At 38.2% G+C, this 25,227-nt stretch overlaps 1 protein-coding gene across 4 annotated transcripts in view; it reads right to left on the bottom strand.

Moving 5' to 3' along the window:
- Positions 1 to 25,227, bottom strand: part of LOC107694473 (centromere-associated protein E-like) — a 54,510-nt gene that overhangs the window by 18,401 nt on the left and 10,882 nt on the right. For 2 of the 4 annotated variants that reach the window (XM_016494173.1, XM_016494170.1), the window contains exons 10-39: positions 24,290 to 24,377; positions 24,065 to 24,194; positions 23,865 to 23,984; positions 21,082 to 21,234; positions 20,858 to 21,005; positions 20,636 to 20,729; positions 18,500 to 18,839; positions 18,324 to 18,380; positions 17,876 to 18,064; positions 17,667 to 17,741; positions 17,517 to 17,585; positions 16,724 to 16,855; positions 16,472 to 16,649; positions 15,439 to 15,584; positions 15,070 to 15,351; positions 14,769 to 14,990; positions 14,542 to 14,691; positions 12,463 to 12,639; positions 11,266 to 11,349; positions 9,304 to 9,372; positions 9,135 to 9,233; positions 8,149 to 8,274; positions 7,795 to 8,004; positions 6,319 to 6,492; positions 3,237 to 3,473; positions 2,494 to 2,700; positions 1,528 to 1,653; positions 1,376 to 1,444; positions 696 to 779; positions 502 to 618 (exon numbers count right to left, since the gene is read on the bottom strand). In XM_016494173.1, the coding sequence (XP_016349659.1) occupies positions 502 to 618; positions 696 to 779; positions 1,376 to 1,444; positions 1,528 to 1,653; positions 2,494 to 2,700; positions 3,237 to 3,473; positions 6,319 to 6,492; positions 7,795 to 8,004; positions 8,149 to 8,274; positions 9,135 to 9,233; positions 9,304 to 9,372; positions 11,266 to 11,349; positions 12,463 to 12,639; positions 14,542 to 14,691; positions 14,769 to 14,990; positions 15,070 to 15,351; positions 15,439 to 15,584; positions 16,472 to 16,649; positions 16,724 to 16,855; positions 17,517 to 17,585; positions 17,667 to 17,741; positions 17,876 to 18,064; positions 18,324 to 18,380; positions 18,500 to 18,839; positions 20,636 to 20,729; positions 20,858 to 21,005; positions 21,082 to 21,234; positions 23,865 to 23,984; positions 24,065 to 24,194; positions 24,290 to 24,377 (4,352 nt within the window). The remainder of the gene's footprint in view (positions 1 to 501; positions 619 to 695; positions 780 to 1,375; positions 1,445 to 1,527; positions 1,654 to 2,493; positions 2,701 to 3,236; positions 3,474 to 6,318; positions 6,493 to 7,794; positions 8,005 to 8,148; positions 8,275 to 9,134; positions 9,234 to 9,303; positions 9,373 to 11,265; positions 11,350 to 12,462; positions 12,640 to 14,541; positions 14,692 to 14,768; positions 14,991 to 15,069; positions 15,352 to 15,438; positions 15,585 to 16,471; positions 16,650 to 16,723; positions 16,856 to 17,516; positions 17,586 to 17,666; positions 17,742 to 17,875; positions 18,065 to 18,323; positions 18,381 to 18,499; positions 18,840 to 20,635; positions 20,730 to 20,857; positions 21,006 to 21,081; positions 21,235 to 23,864; positions 23,985 to 24,064; positions 24,195 to 24,289; positions 24,378 to 25,227) is intronic. The other 2 variants (XM_016494172.1, XM_016494171.1) reach the window with 2 other exon arrangements.

The following is a 25,227-nucleotide window of genomic DNA, read 5'->3' as shown; positions in this document are numbered from 1 at the left end:
TTTAAAATTAGAGGCAACCACTGCATTTTAATCATGATCCAAACAAAGATGCAGCATACATGGAACACGAGCAGTTTTTAAACTAAATTAGATTGTATAATTTCGAAATTTGAAGCAAAAACAGAATAGTTTGACTTCAGTTTTGTGAAACTATACATAAAAATATCTGCATGAAAGAGCGGACGAGCTGAATAAGATGCAGATTCACTCTCTGCCAGCAGGTGGCGCTTATAGCGTTTCCTTGGTTTCCGCTGTAAACAAAGCAGCGCTGCACTTATGAACTTTAATATGCATTATACAGAGGCAAGAGGAAAAGAAAAAAATACCATCTAAACTTTTCTAAAGACAGTCAGTTCCACTCAGACATGCATTCATATAAACTCCTACCCCTAATTGAATCGCGATTTGTTTAGCATCTCACCGATTTGAATAGTCACATATTTGAATCGATTTTCAACCGGCTCGCGGTTAATCGTTACATCCCTATCTAACAGCACTCACCTGCTGCTGAAGCTGAGACTCTTTCGAAGCACTCTGCTCCATCAGTTCTGCGTTCTCTTTCTGCTGTTGCTCCAGCTCCTCCTTAGTAACGTGCAGTAAATCCTGATACATTTTAGACTGCAAGAAAGTATAAACAGTCAGTGAGATGTAGTGTGGAGCTCAGGTGACATTCATGTGATGACATGAAACCTCACAGTCGCAGCTGCCTCCTGAAGCTCTTTCCTGAGCACCACCCTCTGATTCCTCAGAGACTCCATCTCCTCAGTGAGAGCTTGAATCTGGACAAGATCACAAAGAGATGAAACCCACATCGAAATGAATGGTTCTGCTTCCAATTTTTATTCCGTTAACAATTCTTGCAGATGTTTTGAAGAATGCTGGCAACCAACAGTTTCCATTCCCATTGACTTTCACAATATGGGACCCTGGAGCACAAAACCGGTCTTAAGTGTCAATTTTTCCATTGATGTATGGTTTGTTAGGATAGGACAATATTTGAAAATCTGGAATTTGAGGGTGCAAAAAAATCTAAATATTGAGAAAATCATCTTTAAAGTTGTCCAAATGAAGTTCTTAGCAATGCATATTACTAATCAAAAATTAAGTTTTGATATATTTACGGTAGGACATTTACAAAATATCTTCATGGAACATGATCTTTACTTAATATCCTAATGACTTTTGGCATAAAAGAAAAATTGATAATTTTGACCCATACAATGTATTCACAAATGTAAAAAAAATTTACCCTTATGACTGGTTTTGTGGTCCAGGGTCACATTTGTGAAAGCGGGAATTAAAATTAAGAGCTGCAGAAACTCTGTATGCACTATGTGCTCTCTTGCATTAAATGATTGCACACAGTGTTACGTACCTGCTCAAGTTGAGCTTTCTGCTTCTCTGTGGGTTTCTTCTGTTTGAGCTCTCCTTGGACCTGGATCAGCTGAAGAGAGAGAGATATGAATGAGTTAACCAACTCTTAACCTCTTCATTCATTCAGAAAGGCACACGGGTGTGTGCTGTTACCTCTCGGACACCCTGCAGGATCTCCTGAAGGTCTCCTTCGCTCAGAGACGTCATGCTGGACTGGTGACACGCAGCGTCTCTCTCCGTCATCAGACGGTCTCTCTCGGCACAAACTGACTGCAGCATCTGTGAAGCAGCGGAGAAACGTTCTGCTTCTGAATCACACTCGGCAGCACAGGAGTTGATGGTGTACGATATGGCCATTTTTGATCGTGGATGATTAAAATGTCTCCACAATCTGCTTTTGAAGAAATATCGTAGTATCGTGCTACAGCGCACATTCTATCAGTTCTGATGCCTCCGCCTCAATTTACTGTACATTCACATCAAATGTTAACTCGGCGGTAGAGTTACACTGCACTTATTCACAATCACAAAAGTACATTATTTGCATGTGCTTTAAAGCCTTGCCGGTTACACATTTCATTCACGTTCTGTACTGCAAAAAATGATTTTCTTCCTTAGTATTTTTGTCTTGTTTTCTTGTATAAATATCTAAGATGCATTTACTTGACAAGTAAAACAACTTAATATTTTAAGAAAACAACACATATCTTATCCAAATTTTGTTAGTTTTTGCTTAAAACAAGTAAAAATATTTGCCAGAGGGGTAAGAAAAATAATACACCTACCATACTTGAAAAATGAAGCACTGTTTGTTTTTTTGTATATTATGTGTACTTGTGTATCTTTGTTCTTATTTTTTAATAACAAAGATAATATAATGACAAAGACTTTAATCTTCACCCACTTTGGACTAAATGTCTGCCATTCATTTTTTTATTTTATTTTATATTACGTAACCTAGTAATGCTTTTTTTTTTTTATACTGAAATTCGTTCTGCAGTACTTCTCAGACAACTTTCAAATAGTAAATAGTAAAACCAACATGACAGAGAATCGTGATAAAATCATGATTTTTCAGAAAAACCCCGTGATGATATTTTTGCCATATGCTTCTGTTACCATCTCGCTCTTCTCCAGCTGCTCGCTCTCGTCTCTCAGGCTCTGCAGCATCTCCAGCAGACGATCTCTCTCTCGAGTCAAAGCGGTGATGCTAGCTTCAGCCGTCTTCACCTCTGCTAGCTTCTCCTGCTGCTCTTCGGTTCTCTCAGAAAGCAGCCGCTCTTTCTCTGCAGAGGACGACTGAAGCTCTTCTCGCAGCTGCAGCAACTGATAAGAGAAAATATGATCCCATAAGGGCGATTCATGAATCAGGGGAACTTTTCTGGATGATTTAAGAAAATAATGGAGTGGTACCCAAAATAAAAATTTTTTGCTATGATGCAAAATAAAGTTACTAATCTGAGTGACAAAATCCACTTGAAAGCTCATTAAGGCCATTATGATGTGATATGTTTAAATGTAGATGAAAAAGACAGTTCAATCAAATATGGAAATTGTGTAATTATTTACTTATTAACCTTGTGTCGTTCCATTTTTTTATTTTTTATGTTGGGAACAGTTTCCATTGACTTTCATAGAATGGACAAAAATGTAAAAAAAAATTTCAATGGAGGTTAAAGGGAACCAAAACTGTTTGGTTACAAAGATTCTTCAAAATAACTTCCGAGTTCCACAAAATAAAAAGTCATACAGGTTTGGAACAACAAAAGTGTGAATAAATAATGACAGAATTTTCATTTTTGGGTGCGCTGTCCCTTCAAGTCAAAACTGCCCCTAATTGGAGGAGGACTCAAATCCCTCACAGTCTCGTCCTTGTCCTCCAGGTCTCTCCTCAGCTGGTTCTTCTCCTCTCTGTTGACCTGCAGGATCTCTAGGAGCTGCTCTCTCTCCTCAGTGACAGAGGCCAGGCTGCTCTGCACTTCCTCTAGAAGCGTGTTCTCCAGATCGCTCTTGCTCTTCTCAGACAGCAGACGGTCTCTCTCGGCACAGGCCGTCTGGAGCTGCTCTCGCACCTGGACCAGCTGGGAATCATGGGAGGATTGTAGGGATGTAACGATATCAAAATATCACGATACAATAATATCGCGATATTAAGTCCACGATACGATGTTTATTGCGATATTTAAAAAGAAAAAAAAAAGAAATGAATTCGAAAAAAAATGAAATTTTTGTACATTTTAAAGTTATTCTATCTAATGTACTTTGAGAGTTAAAAATTAAGAGCTGCAACCCATGTTCTTAACTAAGAAAACTTAAGTCAGAAAAAAGTCAGTGAATTGACTTGTACCTGAATTTTAAAGGGAACTCAAACCTCTTTAAATTTGTGATATACTGTCTCAGTCTAAATTACATTCACACTGGTGTTTTAGGAACACCACCACCAACACCAAACACAACAACACCGAACACCACACCACCAACAAACAAAACACCACCGAACACACCAACGCCACCAAACACAACATCAAACACACCAAAACCAACACCAAACACCACCACCAACACCCAACATCAAACACACAACACCACCAAACACAACACCAACATCCAACTCCAACAACACCACCAAACACAACACCAACACCACCACACCACAAAACATACCAACACCACCAAACACAATACCACCAACACCAAACACCCAACATCACACACACACAACACCACCAAACACAACACCAACACCCAACTCCAACAACACAACACAAACCCACCAAATACCAACACCAATAACAAACACAGCAACACCACCACCACCCTATTGTTAGGGGTGCTCTGATTGATCGGCTACTGATCACTATCGGCCGATAATCGCTTTTGGTTGTTTGATCGGCGGTCTCTAAAAGGCCGATCTCATAAACTGATCTCAAGCTGTTGACGCTGCCGTGAGAGGTTTGGCACGACATGCAGCGGCACAGTCTCAGTCTCTGTCCGGCGCGGGTGAAATTATTATAATGCTGAAGGTGAGGTACAATTCCTATTTCTTCATTAAATAACAAAGTAATTTGAAACTTTCTGTGAGAATTTCACACACACACACAACGCCACACATTACTACGTTTGCAGTGCATATTTTTTCCGTGCTCATGTTAACGGATTAAAGCGTGCACACGGTTGAGGTCCGGCAGTGCGTTCAGGAGCGGTGCGTCTGCAGCAGCAGAGATCGTTTCCACACAGAGTCTAACAATGAGAGCCGCATTGTTTGCGGTAAATATGAACATGGATTGACACGAAAATATAATAATTACACCATAAATGCATATTATTAAAGTTTACGGTGTTTCACAGTCAACACATATGGCTTTTTGGCTGGGTTTAAAGGAAAAGAGCACTTTTAGATAAACAAGACAATAATAGATGGCACTCGTGGAGGAAGGAAAACAAAGTTCTTTATGAACCGCAGGATTGATTTAAATGCAAAAGAAAAGGCAGTAGAGCTGACTGCTTCTGTCAATGGTAAGTAGTTTAAATGTTTTGCCACTTGCTTGAGCAACTTAATATATAAATCTAGAAGTAAATGCAAAAGTAACAAGCATTGAATGTGTTTATTTATTGCGTTTAAACACGTCTATGAAAGACAGTATTACTGCACTGTGTTAAAAAAAGAATCACAATGCTAAGAAAGCATTTTAAGTAGCAATGTTTGGATTTGAAATCAGAATAATGTATAAACGTTGTGTTTGTAGTAAACAGCCCTGGATCAGCAGCAGACTCCTGTGTGAAAGCTGCTTCTGAACCACACATGGACTGCAAACGGAGTATGTGTGAACCTCATACAGCTCACGAAATCAGGCTTGTGCTGTGTGTAAGCTATTGTGCAACAATTGCACGATTCTCAAAACAAAAATGCAGTGCATTTAGGCGAGATAAATATATATTTTTGAAAAATGTCTAATAAAATGCCCTCCACTCCTCAAATTAAAAAATCCCCCTCACAGGAGTCACCTAAGAGGGGAATTCGTTTTCAAAAATGAAATTCAGACCCTGAATAAACATCTAAAAATCTTGATTGGATCATCACTATAAATAATTCTACATGATGAAAAGGCTTTAAAAATATCGGTATCGGTGATGGTATCGGCAGATACTGCTTTCTGTGATCGGCCTCAAATCCTGATCGGAGCACCCCTACATATTGTAAAAATTGCACTGTAAAATAAAATAAAATTTGTATTTCATAGGTATATTATTTTTGCTTTACACTACGGCAGGGAAATTACAATACTTTTCCTAATTTCTACACACTACAGATATTTTGAATTTGGACTGCATTTAAACCGCTGGCTGTCAGCAATTCATACTGCACTTTATGCTTTTATTTTGAAGGAAAACTCCAGCGTCAGTGAAAACAGGCTTACAAAAACACACACGTCTCACTACAAATCTAGTGAAACGCTGTGATCATCTGCCGCGAAAATAAAGCATAACTGGTGTCTGTTGTGTTTCCAAACGCGCACTAAACTCACAGCACGTGAAATAAAGGAGTTGACTGCATTCATTCAGTGTGAACGAGTCGTTCTGAGACGCAGAAAACACCGGATCACGAGCTGATCGTCTGAATGAAGTGTGCGCTTCGCTTTGAAACATGCAGCGAAAACAGACTTGATGAAGAGATTAAGCACATTGTGCTTTCAGTTTTAGTTCGTTTGACGGATACAGTACTGTGCCAAAGCATAATGGCTCAAAACACAACTTTAAAGACCTTTTATGTCTTTTAGAATAAGAAGTTTAAATAGATTTTAAAAACTAGACTTTTAGGAAGACCTAACGTTTCATATCGTCATGGGACCACGACAATATTGCGATATTGATAATATCGTTACATCCCTAGAGGACTGTCATGTACATGTGAACAGAGATGAACGACACTGAAAAGCGTCTCACCGTCTGGTCTCTCTTGAGCTGCTCGCTCTCGTCTGTGAGCCGCTGTAGAGTCTCCAGGAGCTGATCTCGCTCCTCGGTCACGGCGCTCATCTCCTGCATGTCTCCGGTTCTTTCAGACCACACACGGTCTCTCTCGGCACAAACGGACTCGAGCTCTGACCTCAACTGGACCATCTGGATGAAGGGAACACTTCATTAAAACACGGAAGCCAGAGAGGATAACATGTTTTTTTTAACATTTCAAAAAGTGAAACTTTCATATATTCTAGATTCATTACATGTAAAGCAAAACATTTCAAAAGTTGTTTTTGTTTTAATTTGGATGATTAGAGCTTACAGCTCATGAAAAATCCAGTATCTCAAAATATTAGAATATTTACATTTGAGTTTCATTAAATGACCATCCCTACAGTATAAATTCCGGGTATCTCTTGTTCTTTGAAAACACAGTAATGGGGAAGCCTGCTGACTTGGCAATGGTCCAGAAGACGATCATCGAATACATGAAAGTTTCACTTTTTGAAATAAGTTCAAAATAATTTCACGATATTCTAATTTTTTTGAGATGCACCTGTACATATATATTTAACAGCAGGCGGCTGATTGAAAATGCAAATTCATTCTCTGCCAACAGGAGGCGCTTTTTGGAGCGCAGAAATAGCAGTTTCCCCGGTAACGGCTATAATTAAACAAGCACTGCATTCACAAATGCTACTTTATCAGCCAAGACGAAATGAAAATGACATTGAAGCTTTTCTGAAGACGGTCGGTTCTTTTCAAAGATACATTCATATAAAAACACCAGCGCTGCATTCAGATTTTGAAACGTGCAGTGCTCGGTTTATTCAACGTAGTCAAAGCCTTTTGAAAATCGATTTGTGGCGGTCAATTATAATATTGCGGCGAGCAGCGACAAATAAATCAGTGTATAGGAAACACTGAGCTATACTTCCACAAGTCTTAAGTGCCACTTTTCTGAAATTGAGATTTATGCATCATCTGAAATCTGAATAAATAAGCTTTCCATTGATGTATGGTTTGTTAGGATAGGACAATATTTGAAAATCTGGAATCTGAGGGTGCAACAAAATCTAAATATTGAGAAAATCATCTTTAAAGTTGTCCAAATGAAGTTCTTAGCAATGCATATTACTAATCAAAAATTAAGTTTTTATATATTTATGGTAGGAAATTTACAAAATATCTTCATGGAACATGATCTTTACTTAATATCCTAATGATTTTTGGCATAAAAGAAAAATTGATAATTTTGACCCATACAATGTATTATTGGCTATTGCTACAAATATACCCCAGCGACTTAACACTGCTTTCGTGCTGCAGGGACACAGATGATTATTTGCAGTGCTGGACTTCCATTGTAAGTATAATGTGACTGTAAATCTATTTTCTGTGGTAGGATGTGATAAAGGCTGAGCGCAGCCCAGAATACTCTTAAATCAATGGATTTTTTACCGTCTGCTGCTCTGTCCTCAGCTGCTCCACCTCGTCTCTGAGGCTCTGCAGTGTCTGCCGGAGCTGGTCTCGCTCCTCCGTCAGAGAGCTGATGCTGGCCTTCATCTGCTCCATCATCTCGGTGTCACGGAGTGTGTTCATGGAGCATTCAGACAGCAGACGCTCTCGCTCACAGCACACATTCTCCAACTCCTCTCTCAGCTGCTTTATCTGTGGAGGTCAAACAGCAGAAACCGTTTGTATTTCCTGACTCGCAGTCAATGAATTCAACAAGTAGTTGGATAATCATTGTTGTTTCCAGAATTGTGACTCTTGTTTAAATAACAGCCCTTATCAATCCCTGACATGATCTACCTGTGAAGTGTTTTCAGAGTCCTTCGACTGCATGAGCGCTCGCTGAGACTCCAGTTCTTGTACAGTATTCTGAAGATTTTTCACCTTCTCAAGAGCTCCTCTCAGCTCCTCTTGATTTTCAATCATCTGCATTTGGGGAAAAAAAAAAAAAGGATTTTTAACAAGACACTTAATAAGGGGCTATTCTGAAGTCACAAATACAAGCTAAAAAAATATATATAATATTTCATGACCCTCATTACATCAGAAACATGCCAATAGTGTCCAGTGTACATAGTTCAACTTATAAAAAACCAGTTCAAAAGTTTGAGATCAGTAATATATATTTATATTTTTATATATATATTTTATTTTTTTTTGTAATTATAGCACTTAGTTAAAGGTTGAACAAAACATCTTAAGAGTTATTAAGATTGAAAATGGATTTTGCATGACAACATTTATATTTTCAGTGCAATCGTCAAAATTTTCTTTGTCTTTTGCAAATAAGCAACAGTAATGATGCTGAAAATACAGCTGCGCATCACAGAAATACATTACAGTTTAACAGAGATTCACATAGAAAACAGCTGTTTTAAACTGTACTAATATTTTTAAATTTTTACTGTATTTTTTATCAAATAAATTCAGCTGCGCATCACAGAAATAAATGACAGTTTAACAGATATTCACATAGAAACAGCTATTTTAAATTGCAATAATATTTTAAAAAATTTTACTGTATTTTTGATCAAATAAATTCAGCTTTGATCACAGAAATAAATTATATTGTAACATACTTACAGAAAACACTTGCTTTAGATTTTTCACATTTCTCACTTTTTTGATCAAATAGATGCATCCTTGGTGAGCAGAAGAGACTTCTTTCAAACACAATAAAATATCTTACTGACCCCAAACTTCTGGTAGTGTGTTTATCATTTTTAAAAGATTAAATTATAAAATAATACCAAAAACAGCATGTGCTCATGTCATTCCCATCTCACCATTTCGACATTCTCCTGTAGGTCAGATTTTATCTGGTTCTTCTCCTGACTCACAGCGTCCAGCTCCTCTTTAAGCTGCTGTATCTGTGAGAGAATGCACTCCATAAAAACCATGATCATCAATATCACACGTGCTCCAAATCAAGAGCGTGTGAAGGTCTCTGATTACCTGCTGGAGGAGTTCATCATGCTGTGTGACTGTGTGTGAGCCGCTGCGTTCCTGCTGGACCTGCATGAGCTGAGAAGACACTTGAAGAGTTCATTTGCAAAAAACCGATAACTCCATTTTTATCTTTTTTCAGAAATCACTTTTTTTTTTTGCGCATTCCAAGTAATATCAATCAAACTGCTGCTGGGTTGTTTAGATTAAGTAATAATAACAACTTAAACAAATACAGGTAATTTACAAAATTAAAGTTAATTGAAAGTATGTTTTTTTTTACATATTAAAAGTTTGTTTTATAGCAAAAGCAGATAACTCGTTTAAAAAAAACACTGGTTTAATCTTTGTGATCTCCTCAGATGACAATGTAGACGCCTGACAAACGTTGTTGTTGTTATCAAACTGTATGGATGTGATTAGACACAATACACGCAGCTTTTCCCTCACTATTGTAACGCGCTGCTTTTGCAAGCTTCCCTGAAAACCTTTCAGCTTTTATTTTCCTTTTTCACCCTGAAGATGATATCACAGGTTCATCGAAATGATCCTCGGATCACTTTTAGTCAGCTTTGATGAGACTCCTCTCAGCTAGCACGTCTTTTCAGAGTGAAAGTAGCCTTGTCACCTGACCTGAATACAGCGCGCTGATTCGCTGAAATGGATTTATCGGCTTCTGTTCAGAAACAACAAGTGTGTTTGTCGGGTTCTGCAGTAAAACGTGAACTCACGATGCCTTGAAAGTGGACAAAACCGGCTTTTTTGACAAAACGTGTTTAGGGTTCAGATCGTGCTATATGTGGAGAATGCAGTTTTTTTAAAAGTGGCGTTTATCGGTTTTCGCAAATGAACTCTTCACGTCCTATAAAAAGACACTCAGCTCAGTTTATCATTTATATACTAATATAAAACTCAGCATTTACCACCCCATTAGTGTCTTCAAGGTCCCTCTTGAGCTGGTCTCTCTGGTCTCTCAGGCCCTGCAGAATCTCCTGGAGCTGCTCTCGCTCTTCAGTTACCGTCTGGAGGTTCAGGAGACGTTCTGATGTCTCTGTGAGCTGCTGGGTCAGTTCTGCTTCCTTCAGCTGAGCCTCAACCAGATCGCTCTCCATCTTCAGAAGCTGATCCTGAGCTTCTTTCAGTCTCTGATGAGCTTCACTCAAACTGGACTGAGCGGATATCAAAGCATCTCTCTCCTCTCCAACAGAACGCAGCTCTTCTGACAGACCGCACACCTGAGAAACAGCAAGTGAAGAGTTCATTTGCGAAAACCGATAAACGCCACTAAAAAAAACTGCATTATTCTCCACATATAGCGCTATCTGAACCCTAAACACGTTTTGTCAAAAAAGCCGGTTTTGTCCACTTTCAAGGCATCGTGAGTCCACGTTTCACTGCAGAAGCAGACAAGCGCTCTTGTTGTTTCTGAACAGAAGCCGATAAATCCATTCTAGCGAATCAGCGCACTGTATTCAGGTCAGGTGACAAGGCTACTTTCACTCTGAAAAGACGTGCTAGCTGAGAGGAGTTGCGTCAAAGCTGACTAAAAGTGATTGAGGATCATTTCGACGAACTTTAGAGAGGGAAAAGCTCCGTGTATTGCGTGTAATCACATCCATACAGTTTATGATCACAACAACAACAACTGAGGAGATTACAAAGATTAAACGAGTTATCTGCTTTTGCTATAAAACAAACTTTGTGTTTAAAAAAAAATAAAAAAAAAAAAAAATACTTTCAATGAACTTTAATTTTGTAAATTACCTGTATTTGTTTAAGTTGTTATTATTACTTAATCAAAACAACCCAACTGCAGTTTGATTGATATTACTTGGAATGCGCAATAAAAAAATAAAAAAAAAAGATTTCTGAAAAAATAAATATTTTGCAAATGAACTCTTCAAGTATATTAATAGGGCTTATGACCGGCGTCACATGCAGCTAGTTTCAGATCTCCAGCTGATGTCGCACCTGTTGAGATGTCTCTTGAAGGTTCAAGTTCAGCTGGGTTTTCTGCTCTAATAAAGTCTCAAGCTCTTCCTTTAGTGTCTGGATCTGCAGAATACAAGTTCAAATAGTTGCTCTTGGTTCAATTATTAGATCAGTTTGTGTTTAATCAGCCTGCTATGAATGTCCAGGGGCCGTTTCATAAAACAAGTTTACCAAATAAGCCAGGTTTATTTCAGTTAGTCTGACTTATTGTCAGTTGATTTGGTTCAAAATAAGTCAGAATAACTGAAATAAGCCTGACTTTTGTTTTATGAAACAGCCCCCAGGTCATAGTTCACCCAAGCACACAAAAACAAATAACTGTATCACAAATCTTCACTCATATTTTCATGCTTATACAATGCAAAAACAAATTAAACTGTTTAAATTAAGCATTTTTTGCATTTGGGTCAAAGACGAAAAAGGGTTGAAGCATAAAAACAATAAGTGTAATACTGCTTTAAATTGTTGTTGTTTATTTCCCCCTGATTTACAGAAGAGAGCCACTAAAATGTCATTCAGTGTAACAATCTTGTCAGGCATATTTACAACAAACAAACATCAATTTATGACATATTAAACAACTAATTACTTTCACTCCAAATACTAATTAGTCGTAATTTTACATTTCTAAAATGTGCCACTATCCTAGGTTTTGCGCATTTGTCAGTAAGAATTTTTTACTCATTTAAAACACAATCAAATTTAATATGCTCTCTTATTCTTTTATATATTTTAATATGTACACGTCAGAATAAGCATGTTTGAATTTTTACATAAATATTGCGTCACACTGAATGATAATGTAACATTATTTCAACCAAATTGTAACATTGTATCCTCCACAAACTTATTTGAAACCTTAAAAGTAGACACTTTACTTACATTTAATGTGCTTTCTATGGAGATATAATCACTTTTGTACATTTCTTTTAATGCGGACATCTTAACGTCTTTGACCCATTTACATTTTTAAAATATTTGTGCTGTACTAAAATATGCACATTTCTTCCTGAGTATTAAAGTCACCAGTACCTAATGAGAATCAGTGACGATGAGAATTCAACAAACAAAAAAAAGATACATGACGGTAAAATACAGTGAAATAAATTATTCCTGTGGTTTTGTTTGCAGCTTGACCTGTCTGAATGAGAGTTTAGTGATGATTACTCTTCTCACCATCTCATGTTTCTCTTCCAGATGTGTTTTCATCTGAATATTGTCCCTCTCCAGCTGCTGTAGTCTCTCCTGAAGCCGACCTCTCTCTTCAGTTAAAGATGAGACATCTGACTGCTCACGATGATCCGATCTCTTCTCACCAACAACAGCACTGAGCTCTTCTGTTAACTGCTTTATCTGCAAATAAACAACACTTTAACTCTTTCCCCGCCAAAGACGAGTTTTTACGGCTTTCTGTGTTTTCACTGTTATACACTCAGGGGCGCTATTACACATCTTCTGAACGAGTTCAAAGCCTCCCGAACAAAAACACACGTGAACAGGACGGAGAAACGAGCCATCTCTTATGTAAACAGATGCATATGAAAAATAACAGCAATAGACAGCAAATAAATAAACTGCACAATGTTACGGAGTGAAATGTGGATCCAGGACGTGATGTCTGTGCAAGCTTTGGAGGTGTTGATGGAAGCGATTTACTGGATTTATGCTTTGATAATCGTACTGAATATTACTCAGATGTTGTATTTGATAAAAATGTGATTTTGCTCAAAATTATGCATTTTTATGAAACCTACCTATTAGGGATGGCTCGATACCACAATTTTGACTTCGGTACGATACTAGGATCTAATACCTCGGTATCGATACTAAATCGATACCATAGGTGACAAATAACCAGCCTCAAAATACAAGTGAATTGAAAACAATTTTATTAAATGCACTGCTTGGAACTCTGCATGAAAAATTGTGCAAACAAAATGTACAAAAAAAAAAAAAACCTACACTGAACATAGGTCAGATTTTGATTTTGAAGAAAAAAAACTGAAGAGATAAAATAATAAAATGGAGACTGAATAAAATGGGTTCACATCTTCATATATTTTCAGTCTTTATTTTTTTGCTAGCTCCTTTGTTAGCTGCAGATTTTTGGACAGGAAAACTAATGTGTCAACGCTGTCACTTGATAGTCTGGACCTTAGTGGGCTACAGATCAGGCCTGATGTACTGAAAACTCTCTCAGAGGCTGAGCTTGATGCTGGAATGCAAAGGTAATATTTGGCAAATGTTGAAAGAATGGGGAGGCTTGATTCATGCCTTTTCCACCGAGAAAGTGGGTTTTCTGTGGCACTGGTCTCTTCCATGGTCTTGTATGTGTGGAGTAGGGCTGCACGATAAATCGCATGCGATATTTAATGTGCATCTGGTCAGTAAAGCCAGTTCTGTAATCAGCGGTAAATCTCCATCACGTACGTGCTTTCACATGGAGCAGCATTAACTACACAGAGCCGTTGTTTACTGACAAGCTGCACAAAAATAACTAAAAATAATATTACTGATCTTATTCAAATAAAAGTCTAAATTAAATCAGTTGAAAGAGACACATTTACCTGTCGATCTTTTAACTCCTTGAACAAATCAGGATGAGCAAGTGACAAATGTTCCCATGGCAGCACATGATTTATAGCAGCGCTTGCAGACTGGTGAATTAAGGTCGGTTGGTTCACCTTTTTCATCACATTTGTAGGCAAAGTAATGCCATATTTCACTTCTACCGCTTTTTCTTTATTAATTTCGGACGTGTAGAGTGAGTTTCACCTGTTTTATCCATTGTCGTTTCTCCGTTATGCTTGCCGGTTTCGCGTCAGTTTGGGTAACACTGCCACATAGTGGTGAACTTTGGAACAGCAGCGAATGAAATACCGAATTGAGCAAAATTATGATATCGTACCGTTTGAAATATAATATATACACCGGTATTTTTCCAGTACCGGTATACCGCACATCCCTACTACCTATATTCAAGTGTTGATAAAAAAAAAGAATGCTTTAAGATAGAATAAAACTGATTTTTTTTTGCTTAAAAGTAGAGGCTCTGATCTTTATTTTGATGTATTGCATATTCAAATACTCATACAGCAAACCATCAAATTTTAGTGAAAATCATCAAAATCGCTGGCGGGGAAAGAGTTAATACGGAGCATTTAAATAACTGAAAGCAGGTGTGTGTGGATACATCTACTACTATCAGCTATGGTATGGTAGAACTATATGATGCATGTCAAACAGCTCAGCCACCTGATCTTGTAGTTTGTCCAGCTGTCCATCTTCACAGCTCTTCTGTTGGTCGACCGTCTGAACTCTCTGCGACTCCGTGCGGTGTAGCTTTCCCTGAAGTTCCTTCACCTTCTCCTGAGCGTCTCTCAGCTCTGCTTGAGTCTCTATCATCTGCAGTGAATTAAACAAAGGATTAAAAGAAGTCTGACGTCAATTGAGATCATCATGGTGCAGGAATGAGCGCTCACCATCTCCACATTCTCCTCCATGTCCCTCTTGAGCTGGTCTCTCTGGTCTCTCAGGCCCTGCAGAATCTCCTGGAGTTGCTCTCGCTCTTCAGTTATTGAGCTGATGGTGCGTCGCAGGTTCTCCGTCTCATCCGGGTCGCTCTGAACTTCCCTCATCTTCTCAGACAGAAGCACATCTCTCTCGGCGCGGACAGACTCCAGCTCTGCGCTCAACTGCAGCGACTGACAGTAAAAACGGTGTTGAATCACTGGTAAAGCTGGTGGTTAGTGGGACTGTGTGTAGTGTGAGGTGTGAACGCACCTTCTGTGTGGCCTCCTCTAATGATGCGAGACGTGTGCAGTTCTCCTGCGTGACGTGCTGGAGATCCGTCTGGAGGTTCAGGAGACGTTCTGATGTCTCTGTGAGCTGCTGGGTCAGTTCTGCTTCCTTCAGCTGAGCCTCAACCAGATCGCTCTCCATCTTCAGAAGCTGATCCTGAGCTTCTTTCAGTCTCTGATGAGCTTCAATCAAACTGGACTGAGCGGATATCAAAGCATCTCTCTCCTCTCCAACAGAACGCAGCTCTTCTGACAGACCGCACACCTGAGAAACAATAATGGATGAGATTTAGCCATGCAGACACAAAAACAAAGAAAGCTAGCAAAGACGATGTGATGCAGTTCCTCTAACCTGTCTCTGTAATTCATCTGCTTTAACAGAAAGGGTCTCTAACTCCTCCATCTTACTCTGCAGACATCGCTCCCTCTCGTGACTCTGATCAAGCTCCTTACGCAAGTCACACACCGTTTTCTCCAACACGAGATTATTGGTCAGATCTGTGAAGAGGAAACATCAATTTGATATATTACATAAGATTACAATAACTGAAACACTCCTGGCAACCAGCTGATTAAATCTTAAATGGAACAGTTGCCCCTAAAATAAAATAAAGCAATAATCCCCGTGAAGCCGTGGTTTACAGTGCATTTATAACAGCTAAGGGGCGTTGTTAGGTAAATTCACTGTAAACCACGGCTTCACGGGGCTTATTGCTTTTATAAAACGGTTATTCCATATACGTAGTAAGGTTTCACAAAATAAAACAGAGCAAATAAAGTGTAATGATATTAATAAAAACAGTATTCTTCCACCAAACAATGTAGCTCCTCAGAAACAGTTGTGGTTGCAACAAAGTGGTTGCCGAGCAACACACAAACGTAAACAAAGGTGTATGTTACTTTGTAGTGTCATTTACAACAGCTTTGAACGCGGCTCAGCCAATCAGAATCAAGCACCGGAACTATCCGTTTTATAAGCCTAAATTAAACCCGTTCATCACAAAACGAGCGTCTTTTCAGAAGACTTGGATTAAGCAGCTCGATTCATATACATTACTTTTACAATGTCTTTACGTGCATTTTAAAGCTTGAAAATTAATCTCTCTTTCAATTAATGGACAAAAAATGAGAATCTTTATAAAAAAACAAAAAAACAAAACAACATCTTTGTTCTAAAGATTAACAAAAGTCAGAACGACATTAAAAATTAAAGAATTAAGAATTTTCATTTGCGAGGAAACTATCTGGTTCATTTTGCCTGAAACGTCAGCATTTCAAACATTTAATGATCGTCGTGAATTGTTCACAATTCAACCAGAAGCATGACTTTAGAGATCATATGCAGTCATGGATCATGAAGTCCCTTCTGTACGTTCTCCACCTACTTTTTGGTACTTTTCCGTCCAGCACAGCGGTCAGTTTGGTGTTCTCATCGAAGGCGCCCATCAGTTCTTTTTGAAGATCCATTTGCATCGTCTTGAAGCGAGACTTCTCTTGTTCTAGCTTGTCCTGAATCATCTTCACCTCAGCTTCCATCTTCTCATGGTCTGTAGTCAGGTTTGCCTGAGTGAAACACAGATAGAGTCACTTAAACGCCACGCACACCCTGATCTCTCCCTCATCTCTCCTCTACTCACGTCTCTCTCCTTTAGTGAGATGTTCTCGCTCCGCAGGAAGGCCCATTCTCTCTTGGTCTCCAAACTGAGACACTCTGCATCATCAAGAGAGCGCCGTAGACGTGTCACTTCCTGGACAAGATTCTTGTCACTCTGCAGAACACAATAGAGCACAAACAATCTGTAGCCACAGGAGAGCAGAGTTACTTTTTCCTAGAAAGCATGATAATTTAACTAAATATCTGCATGTGTGACCCTGGAGCACAAAACCAGTCTTAAGGGTCAATTTTTTGAATTTGAGATTTATGCATCATATGAAAGCTGAATAAATAAGCTTTCCATTGACGTATGGTTTGTTAGGATAGGACAATATTTGAAAATCTGGAATCTGAGGGTGCAAAAAAATCTAAATATTGAGAAAATCATCTTTAAAGTTGTTCAAATTAAGTGCATATTACTAATCAAAAATGAAGCTTTGATATATTTACGGTAGGAAACATACAAAATATCTTCATGGAACATGATCTTTACTTAATATCCTAATGATTTTTGGCATAAAAGAGAAATTGATCATTTTGACCCATACAATGTATTGTTGGCTGTTGCTACAAATATACCCCAGCGACTTGAGACTGCTTTTGTGCTCCAGGGACACATATAGATCCACATCTAAACGACTGGTTTACAAGCGTGAGCTCCCCTTGTGTCTTGAGCAAATGATAAATATTGTATAAATAAGTTCCCATTGCCAAACATTCTCTCCAGGTATCAGCATCAGACACTGAAATCCCACATTACACAACCAGTAACGTACAAAATTCTGCAGCTCAGTGGTCAGGTCGGTCTTCTTCTGAAGCTCCGATGAAATCGTCGCCAGCTCAGCCTATGGACAACGACAGTGAGATCATCTCACATTTACACAAGTCTGGGTTTTAAGAGCAGCTACATGACAAAGTTAACGGACCTGCAGCTTTTGGATCATGTCTTCCGACTGTTTTAACTCCTGCTGCAGTTTGGAGTTTTCAGACTCCAACTCTCTCTGTGTGGAGAGAAATTAAAATAGCTTATTATGAGCTGTCAGACACGGATTATCAGTGGAAGCAAGAAAACAAGTAATTAATAGTCTTGCATGTGTTAAACTGCACTTTGCACACACGATAAAGCTCTGATCACCTCATACTCTCTCTTGCTCTCCTGCTCCAGTTTCTCAAACTCATCTGCATCTTTCCTCTCGTCGATGTCCTTCTGCAGAGCGTCTTTATCTTTCTGAAGTGAGTCTTTCTCTGCCTTCAGACTCTCCAGATCTTCGTTTACCAGCTGAAGCGAGTGTTTGATCAGGTCTCGCTCAGTAATGATGGCATCCTTTACAAAATAATTCAAAAAATGGCGTTCAAAATGGGGTTGCAAACTGCAAAGGGGTGGAAAATTTCTTGTAAGTTTCCGGAAACTTTCCAAAAATCCCTGGAATATTCCAAAAAAATCCTGGAAAGTTTCCGAAATTTACAGGAAATTTTCCACCTTTTTGCAACCCTAATTCAAAACCCATTATACTACTGTAACGTGAAGCATTTTTCAAATGGAAAAACAAGCCAAAGAAAAATAAAGGATGTCGTTTACTCACTTTCTCAAATACGACAGTCTCACAGAGCTGAATGGTCTCTTCCAGATCTTTTCTCAGCTGAACACACAACACAATTTTTAATCAACAATTATGGTCAACGGAAAGAAAAGTTTTAAAACCCCATCAATGCCCATGGTTTAAAATCCACCTTAAACATAAGGCAGGAGTTGTTGTACCTGTTCACACATCTCACAGCACAGGAGAGCTTCTGAAGGTTTCTCCAGCTCTGCCACCTTCAGTTCCAGTGAGGAGCTTTTCTCCTCAGCCTTCTGTCTCTCCTGAACCTCCGTCTGTAGTCGACTCTGCAGCGCCTCCAGCTCAGACACGGTCTTCTCCTCCTCTGATGGTGCAGCTTGAGCTTCCAGCTTCTTCTGCAGTTCAGAGATCTCCAGCTGGAGTTCAGCGCTCATCTCCTCTGCTCTCTGTTTGCTCTGAGTCTCTGCCTCCAGCTGACGCTCTAGAGACGACACCTTCAACATCAGCTCGCTCGCTCGGGGAGAATCTAGGAAATGACTCCTGAACAGAGAGAGGAGAAAACAAAAATAAAAACATGAATTTGTGAGCAATGCTGTGAAATAGACACAATCTCTCCATGCAAATAAAGGTATGTCGCATCTATAACAAGTTATGAGTTAAGGTCGTATGATTTCCGTGATGCAGAGGGAATCCGGTGCAGTCGTGAACATGGAATTTACAGAATAACGAGAATATCACGTAAAACACGCAATCTGATGGATGGATAAATCAAAAGTAATTATGATGTGTCTGTGAATATTACAGCACAAAGAGACTGCTATATGAATAATCTGCTTGTTTCTGCATGTCTCTGAGTGGCGGCGTTTTATCTACTACACACTGAAGTATGCATGACGCTAATGGTGTTTTCAGCATCTACATAAATGCATTGCACAAATTCGAACATCTGGGTTGTGCTGTTCTGTTGTAAATAAATCTTAACCAATGAAAACCATTGTCAAATACACAGGTCTGCTACAACCTGTCGAAATAAAAGTTTGATTTAACTTGAAATTATGACAGAAATATTAGCATTGTACAATGTACTTCAAAGTTATAACAACAACAATATTATTCTTTATAATAATGAATTTATTTAAACATTATTCAAGGAATATCATGTTTGTCCATGTTTTAACTTGGTATACCTCTGTTGAGCAGCCCTTTGCCAAAAATAAAAGGAATTGTTACATTTTCATTCATTTGATAACATTTTAAAACATGAATTAAAATATTAAAGAGCAATATAGATATACATAAGATGTATACCTTTATTTTTTTTTTTATTGTTTTTTTTTTAATGAAATGTATTATTTTGTTCAGAAAGGAGGCTTCAATACTTTCATTAAAAGGGTTTCAAGTTTGTTGTAATAAAGGATTTGTTCACTCAAATAACTTGTTCTTATTCTTTTAAGAGTCATTGTTACGGATAAGAATTATTGTTTAATATATACCGTGAAACCGTGATATTTTCTGAGACTATTATCATACCGTGAAAATCTCATACCGTTACAACCCTAGTTTTGTTTATAGTTGTTTAAGCAACTTTATTAATTATAATTGGTTTCTAAACATTATGCACTTTTTTCACAATAAGCAATTCTTATGTTATTGCTTTGAAGAAACCTGCATTCATAATATTTTGCTCAATGCGCCCTCTTGTGGCCTCAGGAGAGAAGCCAAAAGCTTTTTTTTCACCTTAACTGAAATTATGCACTTTAAATTTGAATATTGATAATATAAGTACAAAATTTGAATTTCGTTTTTCAGCCATTTTGACAGCCCTATAATGTGATATTTTTTTTTTTTAGTTTAATAAATAAGTTAATTAAGAGACTTACGTTTTAGAAACCATATTGACTGTTTTTCCTCTATTTCGCCAACAAAAATAATACCAAACACAGGAACAGCACTGTTTCGTGTCTCTGAGCAACATGATGCGTTTCGTTCCTGAATGATTCGGTTCAGTCGCAATGACTCACTTACTAACAGTGACTTGCTGCCACCTACTGGCGGTTTTGATTTCACATTTAAAGTATCTTTTGATTTAAATAATTTCAAATATCAGTATTCAACGTTTTATGTTTAATATATCAAAATATTATTTATGCATTTGTAACTGCAGGTTAAATGCATACTTGTCCTGCATTAAACTGTGTAAATACATCTAAATGCCACTTCAGACACAGCTTCGGTGTTTCTTCTGCATTATCTAATTCACTGATTAACCGATCCTTGAGATTGGCTCAGGACATCCCTAGTAAAAGCGGTTCTAAGACAGTAGTAAGAGTCCTCACCCTTCAGAGGAGCTGCGGACAGCGATGCTGCTCATCTCCATGTCGGGTTCGTCCAGAGCAGTGAAGTCAAACCGACTGTCAAACTCATCCATATCTGGACACAAAACATTACATTACATTTATCTGGTGTAACACTGACCATGTTTACAGGCTCGTTTTCACAGCTAATGCAGTATAATTTTCATGTAAAGCTAATTTTCTCCAATGATAAGACAGTCATACCCTCTCCCTCTTCAGGCAGAGAACAATCAGCTCTTCTCTTTTTGATGTACGGCTCTGCAAAGCTCATGTCCGTCGAGGCAAGATCTTCATTCACGAGATGAGCAGATCTCAGCAGTTTCCCTCCCCACGTCACTCTCCTCTTGGGAACCTTCACATTTAAACGCAACAATCAGATCTTCACCAGCACTGAGGTTTACGTTGTTAAATCTAGTGAAATCGGTCACCTTAGGGACTAGGGCGACGTTTGAGGCAGTAACGAGTAGCTTGGTTAAGTTCTTGATCCTGTCCTCCTGCTCTCTCTGGAGCTGGTCTTTCTCCTGCAGAATCTGACACAGAGACTCTCGCTCGGTCGCAGTAGTTTGTGTGACTGAAGAAACCTGGGAAACGAGACGGAAAACAATCGAGTCAGAAGATGATGGGTCGTGTTAATACTGGACGAGAACTAGGGCTGTCACTAACCATTATTCTGGTAATAGAGTAATCGGTTGAGTAACTGAATTATACTTTTTTTTTCGTAATAAAATAGACCTAAGTGAACAATAGCCTTTAAAATGCATATATAATAGCAATAATAATTAGTTCACATAAAGCAAGTAATTATATGGTTTTATTGAACAAAACTGTTAAAATACATTATAATGTACATTACACACTATAACAATTGACTGCAGAGGGCGCCAATGGCCTGTTTGTTTTACACTTTACTGCGCAATCTAATCCTTAATATCGACTAAACATTTAATTCACATGTCCACTTAATCTTTAACATTTGGCCATTTCTTTACGACAGAAATGCTACAGCCGCTGTAATTTCTTGAACATGTGGACATCAAAACGTGTAAACTCAAGAGCGAGGGTTTGAGCTTTTATTTTGAAATGGTGATGAACGGTTAGCAAATTGAGAAAGATATTGATGTATTCTCCTGTGTTTGTGTAGGTTGAGACACTCCACAACTGTAAATGAAATGTTTGTGCGGAGCAGCGTTTACTGTGAATGGAGTTGCTGTGACACACACGTACGTAACCGACACGCATGTAAATAATTAAAGCACATATTAAACCTGCATCGCCTATATTTAATTGAATCACAGCATTTGTGAATTCACAATAGCATTATGCTTTATAATATTTAAATGGGTTTAACATATCATGCAACCTTGGAAAACGGTCTAATAGGGATGTAACGATTCACTCAACTCACGATTCATGATTTTTTTTTGTACAAAATGAGATTTAAGACAAATTATAAATTAAAAGCATCCTTTTATTATTGCTTGAACAAAATACTGTACGTTTCTTTGTGAAATTTAAATATAACACTATAATAATATACTAATATAGCACTTGTAAATTATTGCTTTTGATTGCTTCTATTGTCCTCATTTGTAAGTCGCTTTGGATAAAAGCGTTTGCTAAATAACAAAATGTAAATATAATGTAAATGTAAATAACTAAACTAAATTGAAAATTTAAAACAAGCCCCAAATCAAATAAATAACAAATAAAAGAAATCTCTTCATATAAACAAAACTAAGGCTTTGTCTGTGCTCTTTCCATTTAAAATTAGAGGCAACCACTGCATTTTAATCACGATCCAAACAAAGATGCTGCATACATGCAACATGAGCAGTTTTTAATCTAAATTAGATTGTATAATTTCGAAATTTGAAGCAAAAACAGAATGGTTTGACTTCAGTTTTGTGAAGCTATACATAAAAAATATCTGCATGAAACAGAAACAGCAGACGAGAAGAACGAGACGCAGATTCACTCTCTGCCAGCAGGTGGTGCTTGAAGCGTTTCCTTGGTTACCGCTGTAAACAAAGTAGCGCTGCACTTATGAACAGCAATGACAGTGTTTCCTTGGTTACCGCTGTAAACAAAGTAGCGCTGCACTTATGAACAGCAATGACAGTGTTTCCTTGGTTACCGCTGTAAACAAAGTAGCGCTGCACTTATGAACAGCAATGACAGTGTTTCCTTGGTTACCGCTGTAAACAAAGTAGCGCTGCACTTATGAACAGCAATGACAGTGTTTCCTTGGTTACCGCTGTAAACAAAGTAGCGCTGCACTTATGAACAGCAATGACAGTGTTTCCTTGGTTACCGCTGTAAACAAAGTAGCGCTGCACTTATGAACAGCAATGACAGTGTTTCCTTGGTTACCGCTGTAAACAAAGTAGCGCTGCACTTATGAACAGCAATGACAGTGTTTCCTTGGTTACCGCTGTAAACAAAGTAGCGCTGCACTTATGAACAGCAATGACAGTGTTTCCTTGGTTACCGCTGTAAACAAAGTAGCGCTGCACTTATGAACAGCAATGACAGTGTTTCCTTGGTTACCGCTGTAAACAAAGTAGCGCTGCACTTATGAACAGCAATGACAGTGTTTCCTTGGTTACCGCTGTAAACAAAGTAGCGCTGCACTTATGAACAGCAATGACAGTGTTTCCTTGGTTACCGCTGTAAACAAAGTAGCGCTGCACTTATGAACAGCAATGACAGTGTTTCCTTGGTTACCGCTGTAAACAAAGTAGCGCTGCACTTATGAACAGCAATGACAGTGTTTCCTTGGTTACCGCTGTAAACAAAGTAGCGCTGCACTTATGAACAGCAATGACAGTGTTTCCTTGGTTACCGCTGTAAACAAAGTAGCGCTGCACTTATGAACAGCAATGATAGTGTTTCCTTGGTTACCGCTGTAAACAAAGCAGAGCTGCGCTTCTAAACATTAATATGCATTATACAGAGGCAAGAGGAAAAGAAAAAAATGTAAGACAGTCAGTTCCCCTCAGACATACATTCATATAAATTCCTACCCCTAACTGAATCGCTATTTGTTTAGCATCTGAACCGATTTGAATCGTCACATTTAAATCGATTTTCAACCGGCTCGCGGTTAATCGTTACATCCCTACAGTCTAATAATGCGTTTCATGGATTCTCGTTTTTAAAATAGAGTACTCGAACTGAATCGTGACAGCCCTGAAGTGAACCACATCCTCACCTCCTGCAGACGTCGTTTGAGATCGACGATCTCATTGCGGTATCTTCTCAAGAGAGCCCCTTCATCAGAGACCTCCGTGACGTGAGGGTCGTTCTTCATGCGCTTCGCAGCACTAGCGAACTTTAACCACAGTAAAAACACCAATTCAACACATCTACCCATATCGCTCCAGATCGGTAACGAAGGGTCTTCTCTCGTACCTGTAAAGTGCTGACGGTCTCGTCGACAGTGGCTGGGGTGATGGTGCAAATAATGACAGTCTTGGCATTGCCACCCAAAGAGTTCTGAAGGATTCGGGTGAGTTTACTGTCTCTGTAATTCAAGAAGCCCCTTTCGGATGGAACAGAAACACGTTTGTTACAGTTAGAGCAAAAACCGATTCAGTGACGGTAAAACTTCCTACTGCAAGTCATGAAATAACTCACTTCTGACTCTCATCAGATAATTTCTTAATGACTTGACCCAGTGTGAACAAACTGCGGTTTATGTTGCACCCTTCTTTAAAGCGGGCTCCTGAAAGAGAGGAACAAGAGAGGTTCAAACACCAAAAAGATAAAAGCACCTCTGTCATTTTAGACTGTAAGTACCAGCTACTTGCTATGAAAGAATTCTAGATTTTATGCTTAGAAAATAAACATTCAGATATTTTAGACATTATCTGTCAAGGTTTAGTTTTTTTTTTTTTTTTTGCAATAATGCTTACAGCAATCGACTCCTGTTCAATTTCACTGTCTAAATTAATCTTTTGCACTTTGGATGTTTTATTGTCTCATAAATGGATGTGTTTGTTCACTACTGTGAGTAATATACAGATTTAACTGAACACATAAAAGAAAAAATTGGTCGGTCAAAGTGACTTTTTAATGACCACTTAGACTCATCGAATGAAGTTTTAATCCACTCAGAGTGAGGAAACCATTTTTAAATGTGACCCTGGAGCACAAAACCAGTCATAAGGGTCAATTTCTCGAAATTGAGAGTTATACATCATATGAAAGCTGAATAAATAATCTTTCCATTGATGTATGGTTTGTTAGGCTAGGACAATATTTGGCTGAGATACAACTATCTGAAAATCTGGAATCTGAGGGTGCAAAAAAATCTAAATATTGAGAAAATCATCTTTAAAGTTGTCCAAATGAAGTTCTTAGCAATGCATATTACTAATCAAACATTAAGTTGATATATTTATGGTAGGAAATTTACAAAATATCTTCATAGAACATGATCTTTACTTAATATCCTAATGATTTTTGGCATAAAAGAAAAATCGATAATTTTGACCCATACAATTTTTTTTTGGCTATTGCTACAAATATACCCCAGCGACTTAAGACTGGTTTTGTGCTCCAGGATCACATAT

This window comes from Sinocyclocheilus anshuiensis, unplaced genomic scaffold, assembly GCF_001515605.1.
Source record: "Sinocyclocheilus anshuiensis isolate Anshui unplaced genomic scaffold, SAMN03320099.WGS_v1.1 scaffold2585, whole genome shotgun sequence".
In the NCBI taxonomy this organism is placed as follows: Eukaryota; Metazoa; Chordata; class Actinopteri; order Cypriniformes; family Cyprinidae; genus Sinocyclocheilus; species Sinocyclocheilus anshuiensis.
The sequence above is the reverse complement of the archived record's forward strand: the minus strand, read 5'-3'. Positions and strand labels throughout refer to the sequence as shown.